At 39.9% G+C, this 18900-nt stretch overlaps 6 protein-coding genes across 6 annotated transcripts; 4 read left to right on the top strand and 2 right to left on the bottom strand.

Annotated features, from left to right (window-relative positions):
* Positions 1-2366: 2366 nt before the first annotated feature.
* ATC70_003504 (uncharacterized protein) lies at positions 2367-3431 on the top strand (the record flags this gene model as incomplete). The annotated part of the gene is made up of 1 exon (XM_064822863.1): positions 2367-3431. One exon carries the CDS (start codon positions 2367-2369, stop codon positions 3429-3431), a length of 1065 nt encoding a protein of 354 aa, XP_064679463.1.
* A 2279-nt stretch (positions 3432-5710) lies between these two features.
* On the top strand, positions 5711-7743 carry MCM5 (minichromosome maintenance protein 5; the record flags this gene model as incomplete). The annotated part of the gene is made up of 5 exons (XM_064822862.1): positions 5711-5789; positions 5843-5978; positions 6036-7169; positions 7226-7304; positions 7357-7743. The coding sequence occupies 5 exons, from the start codon at positions 5711-5713 to the stop codon at positions 7741-7743; spliced, it is 1815 nt and encodes a 604-aa protein (XP_064679462.1).
* Positions 7744-10445: 2702 nt separating this feature from the next.
* ATC70_003502 (uncharacterized protein) lies at positions 10446-12845 on the bottom strand (the record flags this gene model as incomplete). The annotated part of the gene is made up of 1 exon (XM_064822861.1): positions 10446-12845. One exon carries the CDS (start codon positions 12843-12845, stop codon positions 10446-10448), a length of 2400 nt encoding a protein of 799 aa, XP_064679461.1.
* A 963-nt stretch (positions 12846-13808) lies between these two features.
* Positions 13809-15523, top strand: ATC70_003501 (uncharacterized protein; the record flags this gene model as incomplete). The annotated part of the gene is made up of 5 exons (XM_064822860.1): positions 13809-14117; positions 14180-14275; positions 14330-14457; positions 14517-14850; positions 14906-15523. The coding sequence occupies 5 exons, from the start codon at positions 13809-13811 to the stop codon at positions 15521-15523; spliced, it is 1485 nt and encodes a 494-aa protein (XP_064679460.1).
* Positions 15524-15548: 25 nt separating this feature from the next.
* Positions 15549-17994, bottom strand: ATC70_003500 (uncharacterized protein; the record flags this gene model as incomplete). Its single annotated transcript, XM_064822859.1, has 7 exons — positions 15549-15672; positions 15728-16363; positions 16421-16940; positions 16995-17443; positions 17499-17629; positions 17698-17799; positions 17851-17994. The coding sequence occupies 7 exons, from the start codon at positions 17992-17994 to the stop codon at positions 15549-15551; spliced, it is 2106 nt and encodes a 701-aa protein (XP_064679459.1).
* A 150-nt stretch (positions 17995-18144) lies between these two features.
* ATC70_003499 (uncharacterized protein) lies at positions 18145-18761 on the top strand (the record flags this gene model as incomplete). Its single annotated transcript, XM_064822858.1, has 2 exons — positions 18145-18417; positions 18474-18761. The coding sequence occupies 2 exons, from the start codon at positions 18145-18147 to the stop codon at positions 18759-18761; spliced, it is 561 nt and encodes a 186-aa protein (XP_064679458.1).
* Between the last annotated feature and the right edge of the window lie 139 nt (positions 18762-18900).

Raw genomic sequence — 18900 nt, 5'->3', positions numbered from 1 at the left:
GGTGGACCCAATGTCTGCAAAGAAGGGGAATAAGAATTTTTGAACTAAGTTGGGAAAGAAATCTACTACTAATAAGGTGCGAAACCTAGAGCCAATGCAATCTTGCGGAAATCGTCAAAAATAGATAATGGATAAGAATACAAAACACCAAACGAGGACATCAGTACTACGTCAAAAAATCAGACAACTTGCGTTCACCAGGATTTGAACCGGGGATCCTCCCGTTGGCATACGGGAGTTCTACCACTTCGCCCTACCACCAGGGACTAGCTTAAGGAAGCATGGGGTGATTATCATACTTCACTTAGTCGAATCTGCAAAAATAGCTCGATCGAGTTCATAATCATCAAAATTTGTCCAATCTGAAACAGACTATGATTCTGGGTTTGAATTAATTTTGGCTGGTGGGGCCAGCTGGAAAACTCATGCCCTTTTCATAAGGCAATACAGTAATAGATGCCCTTGAAGCCTATGGAAAGTATGTTACAAGTCATAGCATTATCGTTGATTATGCTATTTTTTGCATTCTATATTTAATAACGCCAGTCTATCAAAATACTTGTTAGATCAACTTCTTTTCTTTTTGAGGCTTTGAAAGTGCCTAGGGACTATAAATTCATTATGTTACGATATAGACATAAGTACTAGCAATATTGTGTAGTGTACATAACAGACATTCTAAGTCAACAGTATAAATAAACTTAATAGCAGTGTGCAGTAGTTCAGAGCGATCTTTGAGGGGATATATAGTTGACACACCACTGTCTTTTTCGCAATGGAACACCCATTTTGTCTACGTTAACAATCATCATTTCATCATAGATCTTAAATATATAGGCTTTTTCATCACAAGTAAAGTTTGTTATATTTAACTTTTAGTGAATCTAAGTAAAAGCTGAATGAGATATGCAGAAATTATAACATTGTTGAATCTATGTTAATAGCCATTTCGGGCTATGTGAATATCCCACAGGATAACTCCGTTTGAATGTGGTAATGTTATCAATTGACCATCTCACAGAAACGGGAAGGATTCATTCCCATGCATTCTTTTCCACGGTCATTTTGTGAATGGTACTGTGTGATGAGATTCAAGCCAACTTGTCGGACATGACTCATTCATCATAAACATTTACCCATTGTTTTATTCGTAGATTATGAGGTAGATTTGGGCGAGAGGTCTTTCAAAAATACAAATTACATGTTTGAATGTCTCGCAAAAGCAATGAAAGTTCATTTCTTAACACGAGCGGAAGTTTGGGTTAATAAACATTGATAGTTACGACTCGATGAGTAAGCTATTAGTGTTCAACTCACTGAAATTTCTATTTTTAACATTTGAGATGAATCTGTGTCGATCATGGTTGCTTATATTGACCTGTCCGTTGGAAGAACCCTCAATGAAATCTTCTTTGAAACAACGCTGGTTCCTATACTATCATGAAGTCTGAAACAAATTTCATAGCTGTGAAAGAGATTAATAAGTGCAGCATTTCAGTTATTTATAATAATACTTGCATGCAATGGTATATTACGTAGTTATTTTGATCTGCAAAGAACACTGTCTGCTTAGACTTGGTGCGGGAGCCTCGAGAGAGAACGTCAAACAATAGTCGTAATGATAAAAAATAGACCGTTTTCTGTAAGCAGGTGGTAAACAGCTTATCATGGTAAGCATAGCTTGAGGCATAATAGACATGATGAGATCAAGGGTCCTCATCTGCGAAAAAAAATACGTTAAATAAGCAATTAGTAGATACCTGTTGTGCATCATTGCTCAAAACATTGACGCTCAACATTCTCGGTTGTGGCCGTTTTGCCTACTAAAAAGCACCGATTGGAACGGCAGTGGATTTCCTTTTATCCTGTCCATGCAATTGGTACTTCTGAGTAACCAGCAAACTCAATGTTAACATTGTTAACTTCATCTCTGTTTCAATAGGTGTTTGAGTTTACAAAATATGAGGGTTTACTGTTATCGAAAATGAAAGCCCTCTGGTGCAGGGTTATTCTCCATTTGGCAAACCTTGCTATCAACATTGTTTTTGTTCTTCACCGGGTACTATGCATTGATCTCGATATCTCAATGAGGCACTCTTCACAGAATTGAACATTCTGCGTCTGTAAAGAATAGCAAGGCTGACATGTTAGAGTGGGACCAAAATTCACAAATATACTGATTGAATGTCTCCTGATATATGATAAAATCTCTATGGATCCCTCCTTATAAACCACATCTACAAGCTATTTAAACAATTTAACCTCATATTGTATACGGTTGTAATATTTCATAAAAAATGAATAAGTCAACTCCTTTTTTCTCTTTTTCCCTCTTTACTGTTTCTTGATTTATGGAAACACAAGAAATGGCTATCAAATCATCATTCGAGCCAAAAGATGCGAGGATTACGTTTGAAGAAGAAGACTATCAATCAGACGAAGAAAAGTATACCTCAAATGATTGGAATCAGCAGCAACCACGCAAACGAAAGACAGGCACTCAAGCACTAGTGGAATTTCTAAATACAACATGTCCCGAGGAGTTCCAAAAGGATTCACCCAAACGAGCATCTGCATTATTTTTCAGAAAAAGAAAATCTGCATCAACAAGCACTAATGAAAAGCAGCGTAAAAATTATATTGAAATCATTGCGAATCCTTTCAATTTCAAGCCCAAGAACAGTAAATCATTACCAACATCGTCGCATCCCATAATACCCATGAGGAAAGGAACTATTCTCCCTAAATGCAATGTCGCTGGTATAAATAATACCCCAAACATGCTAGTACCCGCACCACTGCTATCAAAAGGAGGTGCCATTGTACAACCATGCTTACAACCACAACAAAACTTTGGAGAACAACAAGAAGAAGACGAAGAAGAGATACTGAACGTTTTACCGAGGCCCCAATCAGCAACATCATCATCATTATCAGTGATAGCAGAGGAACATGATATCATTGAAAAAGGATTAAAGCAACGACTCCATCATTACAAGGAATTACATCTACAAAAGCCCAGTGATTTGATATCAAAGGGTGTTGCTCAGGAGCATACTATGGCGCTAGAGGTTGTATTTTCAATGGTTAATGAGCACCAACAGCAAAGTGAGGGAAAAAAAACGAGAAAATCTAGGACAAGGCATGTTCAAGTTCAAACTATGCCTTGTGATAGCATTGGAATGACACAACAAGGAGATGAAACTTTAATGCTGGTGCAACAGGAGTTAGAACAAGAGAAGCTTTTGAATTCAAAACTAGAAGCAACATTGGAAGAATTGACTGATCACTACGAAACTTTATGTGGATTGGCCTACAGTAAATTGCGACAAGTGTGGGAGGAGAAAGTGAAATGGGAAAATGCCTGTTTTGAAGCTAAAGAGCGTTGCTGGCATCAACACCAACAACAAATCCTAGGATCAGAATTATAATTTTTCTGTTTTTCAGACTATGGCATGCCATGTCGAAAAAAAATAAAATAAATTGACTTACATTTTGGATTACTCAGCAAGCTCGGGTTTTTTCATATTATTAAGGAAATTATTGGTAAATGGTTCCTGAATTTTGCTGTCGGAGATGAATCGGAGATGGTTAGGCGTGCATTATGTAATGTTTTCATTGATATAGATTAACAAATTAAGCCTAAGTTTCAGTTTCGATTAAGCTTCGTCCCTTTTCTGTTACTGCATTCATGTGCTTTCCATTGACGATGACACGACTACTATTTCTACAAAAAAAATGATTGCATATTTGGCACATGATTTGCAATGTTCAATTGAGGTAAATCGATCTAGACACTCAAAGTTGCGGAAGGACATTAATTGTCTAATCAAGTTCATTTATAATTTCAATAGTACAAAACTTATAGCTGATTGTTTTTTGCTGCTACAATATATGTTCTAGATTCGGCCAAGGCCGAAAGCCTCCCCCCTCCCCCAGATTCATAACACATCCCACTCATTGATTACTTGATCTACTATTGGAGTATTTTCCGTCGATTTCTAAAATTTGATCAATGGAATTTGCTGAATGTATGTTCACATTTTGTCGGTGGTATGACTGAAAGAGACATAATCCAAAGCAGTAATCCTATAAGTACAATCACTGGTAACTTATGCAATACTGTAGAACGCAAACTCAGAGATTATATCTCGCTTGGTTACATCTAGATGGCAATTGACACATTTTACCAATAGAACACGGTCAATTTTAGTCGGTCTTTCAAGGCAATGCCGTTACAACCCAAAAGAAACATATGGTTCCATGATTTGGCCAATGGTGTCCGTGATGCCTTTGTACTTTTAGTGCAATAAGAAGTTGCAAATGCTAGTCGCCTAGATCAGTTTGTGAAAGAGTGTGAGAGCGTGAGCAATTTTGTACAATTCCTAGATCGTGGTAAGTATTTTTTTTAAGCTTTAATTAGCCCGTAGAATGGGAATACTATATACATTACAATGTTACACTAGATTCACAATACAATACACTGTCAAACATTGAGTTACACACATGAGTTGGAAAGAGTTCATTATGGAAAGAATTTCAAATGACGTGCTCATCCTTTCATATAACTTGTTCTGACGGCAAAACTTGATCCCCCCGCGGTATTAAACGCACAATCTCGTAGGAGTTCAGAATTGGGCTTTGATGCACTTACTCAAATAATCTTGCTCCTAACAAACATGAATACCAGAACATTGGTCCAATTGAACAAATGATCAAGGGAATTTTTAAATTTAGGTCAAACTCGATTTTGGTATTTTTAGGCCTACCTGGAAAAATAAGTCAGATGCGTACATCAAGTTGAATCGATGGAAATACATGTGTGTGTACCCAATCAAATCTGTAATCATGTCAATGTACAAATAAAGTGTTGGAACATTGATCAGTGATTATTGTAATAGCATATTAAGAGCAAGCATGTTTCACACACAACAGTATTGCCAGGTTTTTAGTTTTTGGCATGGAAGATGCTAGCGAACATATTGCATTCAAGACATGATATGTTTATTACATCGTTACTTTATTGTTCTAGAATATTTGAAATTATTTAATTTCAAATTTTGTACCTGATAGGATGAATGGAAAAAAGATTAATTCGCATCAACATCTAGTTGAAATCAGCATTCGCTCCTCGTTTAGTCTTAGATTTGATACGTTGCTTGGATTTTTATTCGAAATAGAAAATTGAAATTTTGACAAATGCAATCGTACGCTTTTGCTCAATGTGTTCACTTGCTATGACCCCTTCCTTCACATTTCAAACATAAATCCCGCTTGTTGGTCGTTGTTTCGGGTACATTAATTGGGTCCTAATTTTGTGTATTTTTCTTGTTTTTTTTTTTTTTTTTTTTTTTTTTTTGTATATTTTCTTATTATCTACATCAGATTTCTCTTGTTCCCATTTTTCCCTTTTCTTCCCTTTTTCAATCACTTTTTTTTATTTTATTTTTTCACCATTATATCCAAAAACTAGTCTGTTACTAAGAATAAACATTTCATAGAAAAAAAAAAAAAAAAAAAAAAAAAAGCAGAAAATCAAGGAACCGCGACAATAGAAACAGCAATTATACAACACATTTTACATATACAATTGTGTATATAAAAATCACCCAATTTTATATTCAATATCTAGATAATGCTGTTCGCCTATTAGGTTTTTATTTCTCACGCCAATACTGAATATAACAACAGCATATATAACATTACAAAGATGAGCCATCAATCAATGTCAATCAATCAGATTCTACAGCCAAAAGAAACCACAATAGATAAAAAGTTAATCAGCAAAGGTAATGATGCTTTTTACGTGTTTCAAGGCGATGAATCTAACCTATCTCTCAAGTCAAAATCTTCTACACTTTCAAGGGATCTGATACTCATTGCCTATGCACCTTTGATTTCGAATTAGATGATTTCAAGGATAGAAAATGGATTGGTGTGCCATTAAAGAAATGTCTCACATCCGTTTGTTCATCATGGTATGAACGATTACGCTACCAACTACTCTTTGTGTCTAACGTATTTATTTATACTAGCCCGGATCAGTTGATGAATAGTAATACGGCTATTTACAGTGCTAATTTCGAAGAAAGCATTACTGTTGAAAACTGGTCTCCTCTTCATGATTCTCGATCGAATATTATATGGGAAGGCCATGGCACTTTGAATTCGATACTAAACGATGATCACAACAATGCCCAAGTGACAGGCAAACTTACAGAATCTGACAAAGACGGTCGATACGATTGCTACATCGAAGTGCTTATACAGCTTCATCCGATTGTACGCCATCTAGTGCCAAACAAAAGCGAAAACCAACATTATCTTCCTCCCATGCGTTCTATCTGGAATAGCAATGAGTATCCATCGAGTGCCACTTCTCCTCCTCCCTCCTACCATCATCACAACAACACATCACCTACACTTCAACAACAGCAACAACAGCAACAAAGCCGTCAACAACATCATCAATTGGCATCGCCCTCTCCACCTCTTAGTCAGTTAAACGCATTACAGTTTTCAATGCAGAGAGATGATGCTCACCGTTTACCGTCATTCAATCCTCCTTCGTCCTCTTCTTTTCCTCGAGAGATGCAAAAAGATGACTATCATCATCCTACGTATCCTCCTGCATTAGATCCAGATTGGCCTGGTAGTCGATACGATTCTAGCAGTTTTGATCAAGAAGTGATCAAAAGACGAAAGCTTTCTCCTCCTAATCTCCATCAACAATACCGCCCACACGTTTCTCCCTCTTCCTCTTCGCCTTCTCATCGTCAACAGCAGCAGCAATATCACGACAGTAATACGAAATTAATGAGTAACCACCTCACTGTGCATCGCCATTCCCCCTCCTCAAGTAAAACTTCCTCTGTCATTACTACGAGTACACATAGTAATAGTAATAGTGCAATGGCAACTACACGTTTGAACCCTACAACAACAGATACATACTACCATCAATCGAGAAGAAAGAAGAGAGACACAAAACCACCAAATGCCAATGATATTAGACCTTTTGTAGAGGTAGAACGAACAAAAGATGGCAGCTACGTCCTTCCTGCTGAGGTAGATTCCTGGACAGTTCTTAGTTTGGGAACTGTTGTTTGGGATAAAGCTGCCTTTCACAATCAAAGATACATCTATCCTGTAGGATACAGAGTCAAAAAGTAATTGGATACACGTGAAATATGACTATAACATCTATTAATCCCATTTTCCTTAGGTGGTATAGAAGTATGGTCGATCCTCACAGTGATACTCAATATACCTGTGAAATTTTAGATGGTGGCGATGAGCCTATCGTAAGTTACAGCTCCTTTTTACAGAACTCTTTATAGTAACAATGCTTTGTAGTTTCAACTAAATGCTGATGATAATCCCTCTGAATGCTGGAGAGGACCTACTCCCACTACTGTCTGGACAATTGCTGTGAGGAGAGCATTTGCTATCCGTAACATGGATTATGGTCATAATCCTGTTGGCCCTGATTTCTTTGGACTTCGCAAGAATACGATCGCAAAAATGATTCAAGATTTACCCAACGCAGACAAATGCAAGAATTACATTTGGCAAAACTTCGAAGCAATGAGCAACAACAAGGGCAAATCAGTTAGACGGACAAATGCAAGATTGAGTTCATCTTCTTCGACTGGATCAACCACAAACAACGATAAACACCTCGAATCTATTGATGAAAATGCAGCATCTTCACCAAGCACAGTGAAAAGTGAAGGCGCCTAACTGTTCCATATATTTTGCTTGCAATTTTTTATTATTTCCACCCTACCTCTGTAATTGTATAATTCTTTTTTATTCTTTTTCTCTGTCTTGTTCCCATTACCACACACACACTTTCTTTTTTTTTTCACTCATTCGACTTGTGTACAATATGCCTAAAGACCTCCTTTTTTTTTCCTTTTTCTTTTTTGAAAAAAAATTTGTAAAAAAGAAAAAAGAATCCCAATCAACCTATACTATATGCCTTATACAATCAATACAATAAAAACGAAAAACTCACACAAGAAAACCCGCTTTTTCGTTGTAACGTCCAGTGTAACATAATACCGTGCTCTCGGTATAAACTTGTCCAGCAAATTGTAGCAACAGTCTTGGCATTTGACCCAATCTTACTTCAAGAAGCGCCCTGGGTAATCCAAGATCCATTTTGAGTGGTAGCATTTTTTTCCTTAACTGTGTACCCTCTTAGCATGATACCAAAAAATTGTTATTGGGCATCACAATGGGCCATCTTCTATTTGGCAAGAGTAATATACACTTTGGAATATTCCATATAACATGATAATTTGTGTCCTATCATACCTAATACCTTGCCATTTTTCAGCATGGTGTGCTTTTTGATGGTTTCCATGAACTCTCCATTTAGAGTCAACTTGTTTCATCCTTTTGTTCGTATCTACAAAAAAAGCAACGCAAAGGATCACCAGGAGAATTAGTATGTTTGCGGAGAATTTTCTTATTGGGCCATGTGCGTTGTTTTCACTTCCATGCTCGTTACTTTGTCTGTCATCGCTTACCAAAATTAAGATGGAACGATGTAAATTACGTGTGCTCCATGATTCATAATTTGCGTTAGATGACATCCTTGTAAGTACATCATTGCAGTAAGATTTGATATACTGTGGTACCATAAAAAACGATAGAAAAGAACAAGAAAACAATAAACAAAGCGAAAGAAGAATGTTTACCAGCTCATTTCTTCTAAGATCTCGCTTTATTTGTTTATTTTACTTTAGAAAAACTTGAGTAATGTTGCACATTCGCAACTGTCATATGTTACAATCTCAAAAGAGGATGTTTCAGGATGCTCTCATCAAGCCAAATTAGTCATTGATTCGCATTCAAATGCTTGGTAACTCTTTGGCTGCTGTGCAGCAGTGTGTGTATACAAACATAACACACTTTCCTTTTCTATCAGGGAGCCATATGATGGTTTGTTTCAGGAATAGTAACAAGAATTTGCCTACACGAAATTCATCATAATTTACCTACCATACGGTATTATTTGAAGAGTGCCATCTTTACTAAAATAGTCCTGGCGATTTAGCTTTAGAACTCAAGAACAACGGCATTTTTTATTATGAAATACGAGTGTTTATGCTTCGGATGGCTCTCTAGCTTCACTTCGCTTCGGCGAGAACCAACCTGTGCAGCGGCAGCTCGCGCTACCAATTGCCCTTGCGTATCTTATCAAAATACTGCTACTTTCATTGTGACCCTCCATTTATACATAAAAACCCTTCATATTATCTGTGGATCTGACTCTTATGTGATGCTCTACATCCATATACACGTAGCTACTTCATATACGGGCAAGCAGCGTACTAGCATTTCCCCTTTTTAGTCCTTAGCGTCCCTGATACAGCAATATCTGAGTGCATTTAAGCCGCGTTTTCTCGCGTTCAAGGCCGTTTTAGATTGTCAGAATAGCGCCAAACAATTGCTCTCATCTGGCAGTTACTTTCCGACACCTTTACTCAACTTTTTGGGGACCAAAAAAATATGGCCAAAATTCGACCAAAAAGCATGAGGTACCCCTCATGGTTTTCATCGAAAATCAAACGATTGCATTTTTCACCTTGATAACGAAGACTTTTACTATGGTATATCTTGAATCAAAATGTTTCTATCGATCCAACGTAACCTCTAAAATCATCTTTGTGGGGCTTTGATATGTAAAATCTCGACTTTTTGGCCAGAAACTTCTTTTCATATTTTTGTAAATTACTCAATAAGTTTATTAAAAACATTTATCTTGCTTGGTACCATTGGATGCGCCTTGAAAAGCACTCCAAGAATGTATTAGGAAGCATAGGGTAATTGTCACGATTTTATAGTCGAATATCACAGAAATGATTAAAGAAGTCGTCAAAAGACAAGATTTGACCAATCATGAACAGAAAATATATGCTGAATTTGAATGTTTTGGCGGCGGCGGGCGGCATTGCTGCTGGCTGTTCCAATTGCCTTGACAATGACAATGAGGATAACAATGATGGTTGCGATGCTGATCAAATGGGGATTATAGAGTTGGAAAGGACAATTGCTTAGCCTGCATGCTTTTTTTTCTTGGGAGTTTGTCCTTATAAAGGCGTCTTTTGCAATGACAGTATCTCAAAAAAGTCGCAACATCAGCGAATGGATAGCTCCTCCTCCTCTTGACTGATATAGCTTTTTTTTTACTGTTAATTGATTGTTTAAAATCTACTTTTATGCCAGATTTTTATTATCTCTGATTTGGAATGTCTTTGGTGGGAGCCCGCAGGGCGACGCCGTCATCGGGCGTAGCGGGATTGATCTACTAGTGTTATGATAATATCAAAAGAACATTAATCTTGCAGAACTCTATTATATGCAAATTTTATTTTGTTTTAAGGGGTATTTTTCATTATGTACAAGTTTTGGGATGTGTATATGTAACAAGTTTAGTCAACGACCACAATCTCGTTGAAACTTTCGTGGTAGACAGATTTTTTGAGAAAGTCCATTGCCGTGTTATGTTCATCTTGGCCATCTTTTTCCTTTTCTTCTTGATCAGCTGGCTTACTGTCATTATCGTCTGCTTCATCATCGACATCACCATCTAAGAAAGACTTGATCATGGAAGCAGAGAAACCAGAAAGCAAAGAGACTCCAGTATCTGACTTGGTAATAGGTACAGTCATTTCTTTGGACGATTTGTAGACGTTTTGATTGCACAAATTCCACCAAACAAGTTCAGGCACCTTGTAACCAGCCTCTTCATACTGCTTCTCGATGAACTCGTGCGTAGTGAGATAGTTGTCCATACCATTGTCAACAGCATCAAACTCCATATCAGTAAAGATGAACAAACGCTTGACCATGTCCTCGGGAGCCAGCTTGTGTTTCTTGGCCATAGGCAATAGCACTTTAGTAAACACTCTGCAGATATCAGTGTTGAACCCAACTTTGCTAGACATGACAGTCTTGACCTGGTCGCTGAATGGCTTATCAGTGTCCACTTTGAAGGCTTTAGGTTTGTCAGTAAAAGTGACAACAGCGCCATTGTAGGGAGGCTTGGCAAGGTTGGTAATCACCAGGGAGAGTCCAATAGCTGCGAACATGGGTTGATTTTCAGGCTTGTCACCGCCGCACATCATGCTGCCAGAGACATCACAGATAGCCAAGCATTCACCAAGGTCTACCTTCTTCTTCTTGGCCTTGCCATCACCTTCCTCCTTTTCAACAGCCAACAAGGAGGTATCGCGAATAGACTTGATCAACGTGTCCCATTGACCATTCACCAGCTGTTCTTGAGCGGCTATGAACTTCTCGTTGAGACCAGGCTGCTCCTTGAGTACCTTCATAAGATTTTTGGGCAGGTCGGCATTGCAAACACGATATACCAGTTCATTGGGACCTAGAGTAGCACCACTGACCTTCTTGACTCCTCGCGCGACTTCATTCATGTAATTGACGACTGCATCAGGAGCATGCTTGAAAAAGTTACCAATGTTTTGTTGCAGACAGACAGATGGAATGTGGCGGAAATCGACCTTTTCCCATTGACCAGGGCTCATGTAGTGTTCAGTAATGTCCATAGCAGATCTCAAAGGGACCAGGTACTCCTTACGATACAGTTCTCGTACCTTGTTCAAGTAGTGCACGCGAGATTCATCCTTTTCTTGGTACTTTTGAGGGGGAAACAACAATTCAGCAATTGTAGTAGCTAGAAGCGTGTGTTTGTCATAAGACTTGCACAGAGAGGGAGCCCATTTAGCTGCCATACTAAGATTGAAGCCCAAAGCATGACGACCCTTCAAGCTGGCTTGCTTGTTCTTCTCCAACTGCTTCATGTCCTTGACAAGCTGATCAGCAAACAGGCGAGCAACAGTGAAATGCAGTGCCCTGTAAATCTTGTCCTTCTCCAATAGATCAGATACCACTTGCTTACGCTTCTGACGCTCTTGCAAACGCTTCTCCTTGGCATCAGCCTCTTGCTTTTTGTTGTGTTCCATGTGCATCTTCTTGGAGTTTTCGAGATCCTTGGCAGCTTCTTTGGGAGTCATCTTACGTCTTTGATTGTAACGTTTGTTGCGCTCTGTGATTGCCTTGGAACGCAAAGCATGGTTGCGGGGCGTAGGTGGCCAGACAAGAGCACGATACTCTTCATTATATGAGATGCCACCTATCTGACCTTGGCAATAGATGGTAGCCAGCACCAAGAGATCCTTCCAGCAGCCATGCGTCTTGAAATCACGACGGGACAACAATTCATGCTTTTCCTCCACAGTTTCCCAGCCATCACTTTCAGCTTGAGCCTTTTGCTTTGCCTGTCTTCTAGCATGTTCAAGTTCAGCATCGGTACGAACAGTTCCGTCAATCAGGACGTGTAAATTGGCCAGAGCAGAACGAGGATGATGCAGCAACAACCAAGAGTAAGCGTTAAAGAAAGCCTTGCTTAGGGATTTGCCTCGATGAATGGAGCGAGTGTAAAAGATGATGTGAAGCGTCATCTCTGGGTCCTGCTCCCAAGCAGCCTTGAGCATTGCATGTCGGCCTTCAGGCTGAACGGAGTCAATTCCATACGAGAGATCAAGAATGTCATCGCGGGTAGAAGCATTGGTCAAAGCACCATTCGTAGTCCATGCCTGGTTAGCTACCTCGTCGAAAGCCTCCATAAACTTGCTGTTGTTGTTGATATCCAAACCATCTACTTCCATAACATCCGTATCCTGCTTGCTCGCCTTGTTTTCTTTACCATCATCAACAGGAACAAGTTCAGCAATCAAATCTTTCAACAAAGCTTCCTTGTGGAGTTCCTCGAAAAAGGGAAGAGCAGCAGGATAAGTGGTGAAGGACATGTTGATTCTTGATGGTTCTTGTAAATGAAGAAAGAAGAGAAGAAAAGCAGGTTTGTTTAATCAAAACCGGGTTTAGCATTTATTAGGCTTTTATATCCATCAAAGATTTAGAACAGCAATCGCTGCGGCGACGTAAAATCAAAACTGCGGCAGTGAGAGAGAGAAGCAGAGTTTAGCCCATGTGTTACCAAGGTATGAAGTCAATGTGCATGTTTTCAAAAGGAAAGCAGTTTTTCGCAAATCAACAGCTTAGCTTGTTATTGAGGCTACTCGAATGAATCATTGCTGTAGTGGCGGCTTAAGGCAGGTCTCTTTAATAGATAGACTCAGTTTCCTGGTCTAATATCTGGTTAGGAAATGTGATGAGATGTAGTGTGTTGTGTTGTGTTGCGCTTGAATGCCATTAGATTTGCTTGAGGTAGCTCCATACTGTGCCACACTGTCAGTTTGAAAAGCTGGTGAGGGACATCAGTTGTAGTCAATGGAGATCACAAGGGCCCGTACAGAATAAAGGATTTGTGCTAGAAAATCGCATCAGGTGAATATCGTATTGTTTGGGCTCGCGGGAGACTTACGGCTAAAGAGCATTTGCTTATTGACTTGTAAAGGTATCAGATCATAGTAAAAAGCAGATGGTGTGATTAGATTCAAGGAGAAAAGCTTAGGCTCACTTTTCTTATATCGAGAACCCGTCTATTCAGTCTCAAAACAGAACCCTAGTGATAAATCAGCAGCTTCAGTGTATCAAATACATAAGAGATGTGATTCTCTATCATTGATGCTATCCGAATCATCCCTAATAATATCTTCAGTTGCATAAATGCTTGAATTCGAGTGATACAGTAACAATCCTTGTCAATGGGAGAAATATCTGGCGTTGAATAGTAGGTTGCTTGAAGAGAAGCATTTACAAGTTTTTTACTCCTTCTTTTTCCTCCCTCTTTTCTATACTTCTGCTTGAAAATGAGCCAACCTCCATTGCAAGAATACTCTGATAGTGAGATAGATTACGATCACGAGATAAATCACGAAGAAGACGAGGAAGATTGGCAAGATGCTGAGGAGGACCATCCTACACACGCATCTACTGCAACTACGTCTATAACGACAGCAACAGCAGCAGCAGCCACTACTACTGCTACCAATGCTAGTGGGTCGACAAAAGAGGCAGAAAAGAGGCACATTATCAACGAAGCTGAATTGAGAAAGAAAATTAAGGAAATTCAACTTGATCAGACCCTTACACCGAGGGACAAAGCCAAGCAAATACAGGTAATTCATATTTACATACCTTGTCAGCGGCTACCACTCTAACTTGACTCACAAAACGACAGTACTTGATGTCGCATGGCACCACGCATCCACCTGCTCACAATCAATCTGACACCAGCCTCAATTCAACTGAAAATGACTATAGCAAATCGTATAACGTAAGAACACATCTCACACCAAACATCAGTCGTGATCTAATTAGAATTATTCAGAACGAAGAGAAAGAGATTCTAGGATGTAAGCACTACCAAAGGAAATGTAAATTGCAAGCCAATTGCTGCCAAAAGATTGTAACCTGTCGATTTTGTCATGACGATGTGGAGGATCACAACATTGTGAGGTTTGTTTTGTGGTGGAAAAACATGTCTGGCCGTGGACTCACTGTGTATTTCACGACAGAAACGAGACCAAGAATATGCTGTGTATGTTATGTATGACATTGCAACCGGCCGCTCAAGATTGCAGCAACTGTGGAGAAAGAGTGGCCCGCTATTATTGCGACAAATGTAAGCTCTGGGACGATGATCCAAAAAAGGCCATCTATCACTGCGACGACTGTGGCATTTGTAGACAAGGCAATGGATTAGGAAAGGACTTTTTCCACTGTAAAAAGTGTAATATCTGCTTGAACATCACCATGAAAGATCACAAGTGCATTGAGAGAAATCTGGAGAGCGATTGTCCCATCTGTGGTGAATACATGTTTACCAGCACATCGACTGTCATTTTCATGGTACGTTGTATTAGCGCAAGTGGAGGTTTTCTATGTGTCAACTGACGAGACATAGCCTTGTGGACATTGCATTCACAAACACTGTTATACAGCCTATATCCAAACATCATATCAATGTCCCACTTGTCTCAAGTCGTTAGGCGACATGTCTGAATACTTTAATCGCCTCGACAAAGATTTGGAACGTCAACCTATGCCTGCAGAGTATGAAAAGTTTATATCACACATTTTTTGTAACGATTGCGAGGAAAAGACGCCTGCCAAGTACCATTTCTTTTACCATAAATGTGGTAATTGTGGAAGTTTCAATACAACGGTTCTCAAGACGGAAAACACAGAAGAGACAGCACAAAAGGCTGCTGCTGCTGCTACTATTGGTAATTCATCTTCATCATCCTCATCTGCGTTGGATGCACCCAGTTCATCTACGAGTAACGTACCTGCTGCCACTGCCACTGCTGCTGTGGAAAATGTATCCAACGAGACAGCAGGTTTATCCTCAAATTCAGATCAAGATCAGGGCATGCAATCACAGCTGGGCAACGCAGCAAGTAATGCCACCACACCTGCTTCCTTCTTGGGCATTGGCGGCTACATTAGAAACCCTCCTCCATCATCCGCATCCAGCTCATCATCAAGAGGTAGAAATGGCAATGAATCAAATGAAGGATAATAAAACAATAGTGTTTATTTTTGAGTTATTGGTTGTTTCTCTCAAATGCCTCTGCTAAAGCTCTCTGTACTTCTAAATCTTCTTCTCCAACTGCCTCCATGAGTTGTCTCATCTCCTCTTCATCCATGTCAGCGCCATTGTTGTTTGACCTAATTGCACAGTTATTAATGCCAATGCACATATACGAATAGTATCGAGGCTTACACTCCCTGTGGGGCGGGTCCCCAGTCATCCTCTTCGTCCTCGCCCTGTTCGTTCTCCTCAGCAGCACCTCGCAGTTCTTGCACGAGATCGGGATACTGATCAACATCTGCCGGAAATGCGCCAGGAACGTGGTTGACATTGTCTGCTCGATGTCTCTCCAATTCCTCCAACAGTGCTTGAGCCTCTGCCTGACTAGCAGGAGCCAATCGATTACTAGCCAGCAATTCTCTTACCGCATTGATGACAGTGTGAGCATCCATTTGTTCGCCATTGCCAATACGGACACCACGTCCAGCACCAAAGGACGCACGCTCACTTGTGTTGTATGAGGGTTCTGAGTCTGGTGGTGGCAAAGGATCGTACATGTGGTAACTGGTTGAAGTAACACCCCATGGTAAGTAAGACAACAACTTTTGAATGTCAATCAAGACAATGTAACGAGAGACACTCAAGGGGACCGCATCCTTTTCTTGACATAGCAGCTTTTGTTGGATCTCTTGAGGCTGGTTGACGACAACTGGTAAAGTAGATGATCCTACGCCCTTGAGCCACTCCAAGACCTCAGGTTCCTTCCACATTTCAAAAGTACGTTCTATATAAGATAGCTGCATGATCTCCATGTATTCATTGGGAATGCTTTGAGCAGTTTAAGTTAGAATCATCCATACGGCATATCGCATACTGCAGACTTACTATTGAGTCAATTTCACAGTTTCTTCAGGTTCAGGTTGGCCCAGTTTCTCTAAAAGTCGACAGTAAACCAAAGGATATTTCTGAATAGCCTCCTTCATCATCTGAGTGGCCTGAACAACATCGCTCGAGTTCTTGCTCTTTTCGCTCATCTTAAACTTGGCATAAGCTGACGAATATGCAAAGTTGGGCATATCAGCTAGATCCACGGGATAGAGGCGGCCATCTGTCTTCCATTCAGACCGCATTTTGAGGACATACTCATAGTCTTTGGCAGAAAGGGCATGGTAATCCAAGGAGAGTAAAGCGCCCAATGGATCAGACACAGGATCAAGGCTAAACAGCAGCTTGTTGAATTCAAACGCTGTCTTCCAACATCCACGACGAATCAAGAATTGTATTTGACGGAAAACGGCCAAGAAGAAGGATCTGTTCTCTGGTTTTTTGTAGGATAAGCGAGCTGTGCCAGTGGCAAGTGAAAATTGAGGATGAAAAGCTCTTTCACAAGCATACAAGGCTCGTTCTGTAGAAACGATGAGTTTATAGGAAAATACGCTTGTAAACATCTTACGCTTACCTATAAAATCACCAGCAGCGTGCCAGTCTCCACTCTGCTTTGAGATTTCAGACAGCTGAAGCAAGCTATCGACATGGTAAGGTTGTGTTCTCGTCAAGAACAACAGGGCATGTGGATTATGAGTAGCAACGGCTTGCAAGAACTCTACCTGAGCATTCTGATACTGCTCCGAGTGTCTGAATGCATAGTAGGTGATGCCGTCCTTTGTCTCCACAACCTCCATGGACAAGCCGTGTCTTTTGTAAGGCGGCCAATCGCTCTTTGGTGTGGTAAATTTCGACACTTTCAACACTCTGCCTTGAGAAGCTCGATTTTCAGTGTTTACCACATGAGAGCCAAACAAGCGTTTCATCTCTGCTTGAGCATTCAAATGACGGTAATTGACAGCTAGTAATTGACGACGCTCCTCCGTGTTGAAGTTTTGATTGCTCTTGGTTGCCTTTGAAGATCTATTGATTACATCTTTCAGTCATCAGTTCTCACCCTGTTGCAATGTATAATTACTTTTTTCCAAGCTGCTTCAATACTCTGTTCAACTCCTCCATGCTCATGTCATCTGTATTATTGCTTTGGTTGTCACTCTTGTTGTTTTTCTTTTTATTCTTCTTCTTGTTCTTCTTGGTAATGTTAAATGACTTGAGAGAGAGGACGGTGCATTTAAGTCAATTGCTGGCTGATACACGGCATCTAGTGGCAAGCTTACCTTTACATTGACAGGCTCAGGCTTTTTGATTTCTTCTGCTTGCTTCTCCTCTGCTTCGTCTTCCTCCTCTTCCTCTGCAACATCGTCATCGTCTCCATTCAGCTACGGGGCCTGTTAATGTGTGATCAGAGGGTGTGCTTTGCAACTACTTACCAAGTCGAATGGGTTGATTTGCTTGATGGGCTTGCTCTCGACATGATCTTCCTCCTCTGAATCTACGACTTCTTCATCAGATTTCTCGGGTGCAATGGCAGGTAGCTGCTCTTTTTGGAGTCTCTTTAAGGCTCTAGACGACATGTTGTTAAGAGAATAAAGAAAAGAGATGGTTTATTCGGACTTGCAGTTTTCCATCAACATTTGACGCAGCAAGGCAACAGACACACTTTGCATCTGAATCTGAATCAAATCTCTCGCGTTTTGGTTCATTTGTACTGTAATTCCTGAACAATGAAGGCAGCACTGCTCCTAGCCACTATCTTTTGCATTCAGCATGCCTGGGCCAACACTGAAAAACTGGTTCTGCAAGTGGATTCTCGAAAAATGACATCTTGCGACCCTCATTTTGAAGTATCAAGCAAAGCACGAGAAGCTACCTCATTGAAACCACCATTCTCAGAAATACAGAGCAGCATTATACCACAACGAGATGTCCAATGGTATAGTTTAGACAATATTAAGGATAATGCTAATTACGAAATTAGAATATCGTATCCTGCTATTGCAAGTATCTCTGATCACGCTTTCTTGTCCTGTCACTAATGCAAACTTTATAACAGACACCAGCTGATTTCTACCTCAAGATCTTCAATCAGTGCAAACGGCCAGATGGAAGCTTCTTATTCACATTGCAAGTAGCTGCTAAATACACAGGTGTATCACAAATCAAAGACATGGAGATCCAACCGGTGATATATAACCTAGTGTTAGAGAATTTATACCTTGGATTTCTCTTTTATCAAGTGTACAAGATTGTGGTGGCCATCATTGTCGTTTTGGGTATTGGCATTTTTCTCTGGATGCCCTATGTGAAGAGCCTCATTATGAAGAAGGCGAAATATGAATAAACCCATTGATCAAATTACTATCATGCTACGATATTCAAGCTCTTTTTCAAATTTGCAGTGGAGGGGGGAGACACAAACATGCGTGGTGCTTTGTAAATTCTTTTATTTTTTCTCTCTTTTTATCTAATTCTCGTCAAGC

This window comes from Mucor velutinosus, assembly GCF_035048745.1.
Source record: "Mucor velutinosus strain NIH1002 chromosome Unknown tig00000165, whole genome shotgun sequence".
NCBI classification, from domain to species: domain Eukaryota; kingdom Fungi; phylum Mucoromycota; class Mucoromycetes; order Mucorales; family Mucoraceae; genus Mucor; species Mucor velutinosus.
This window is presented reverse-complemented; position numbering and strand designations above follow the sequence as displayed.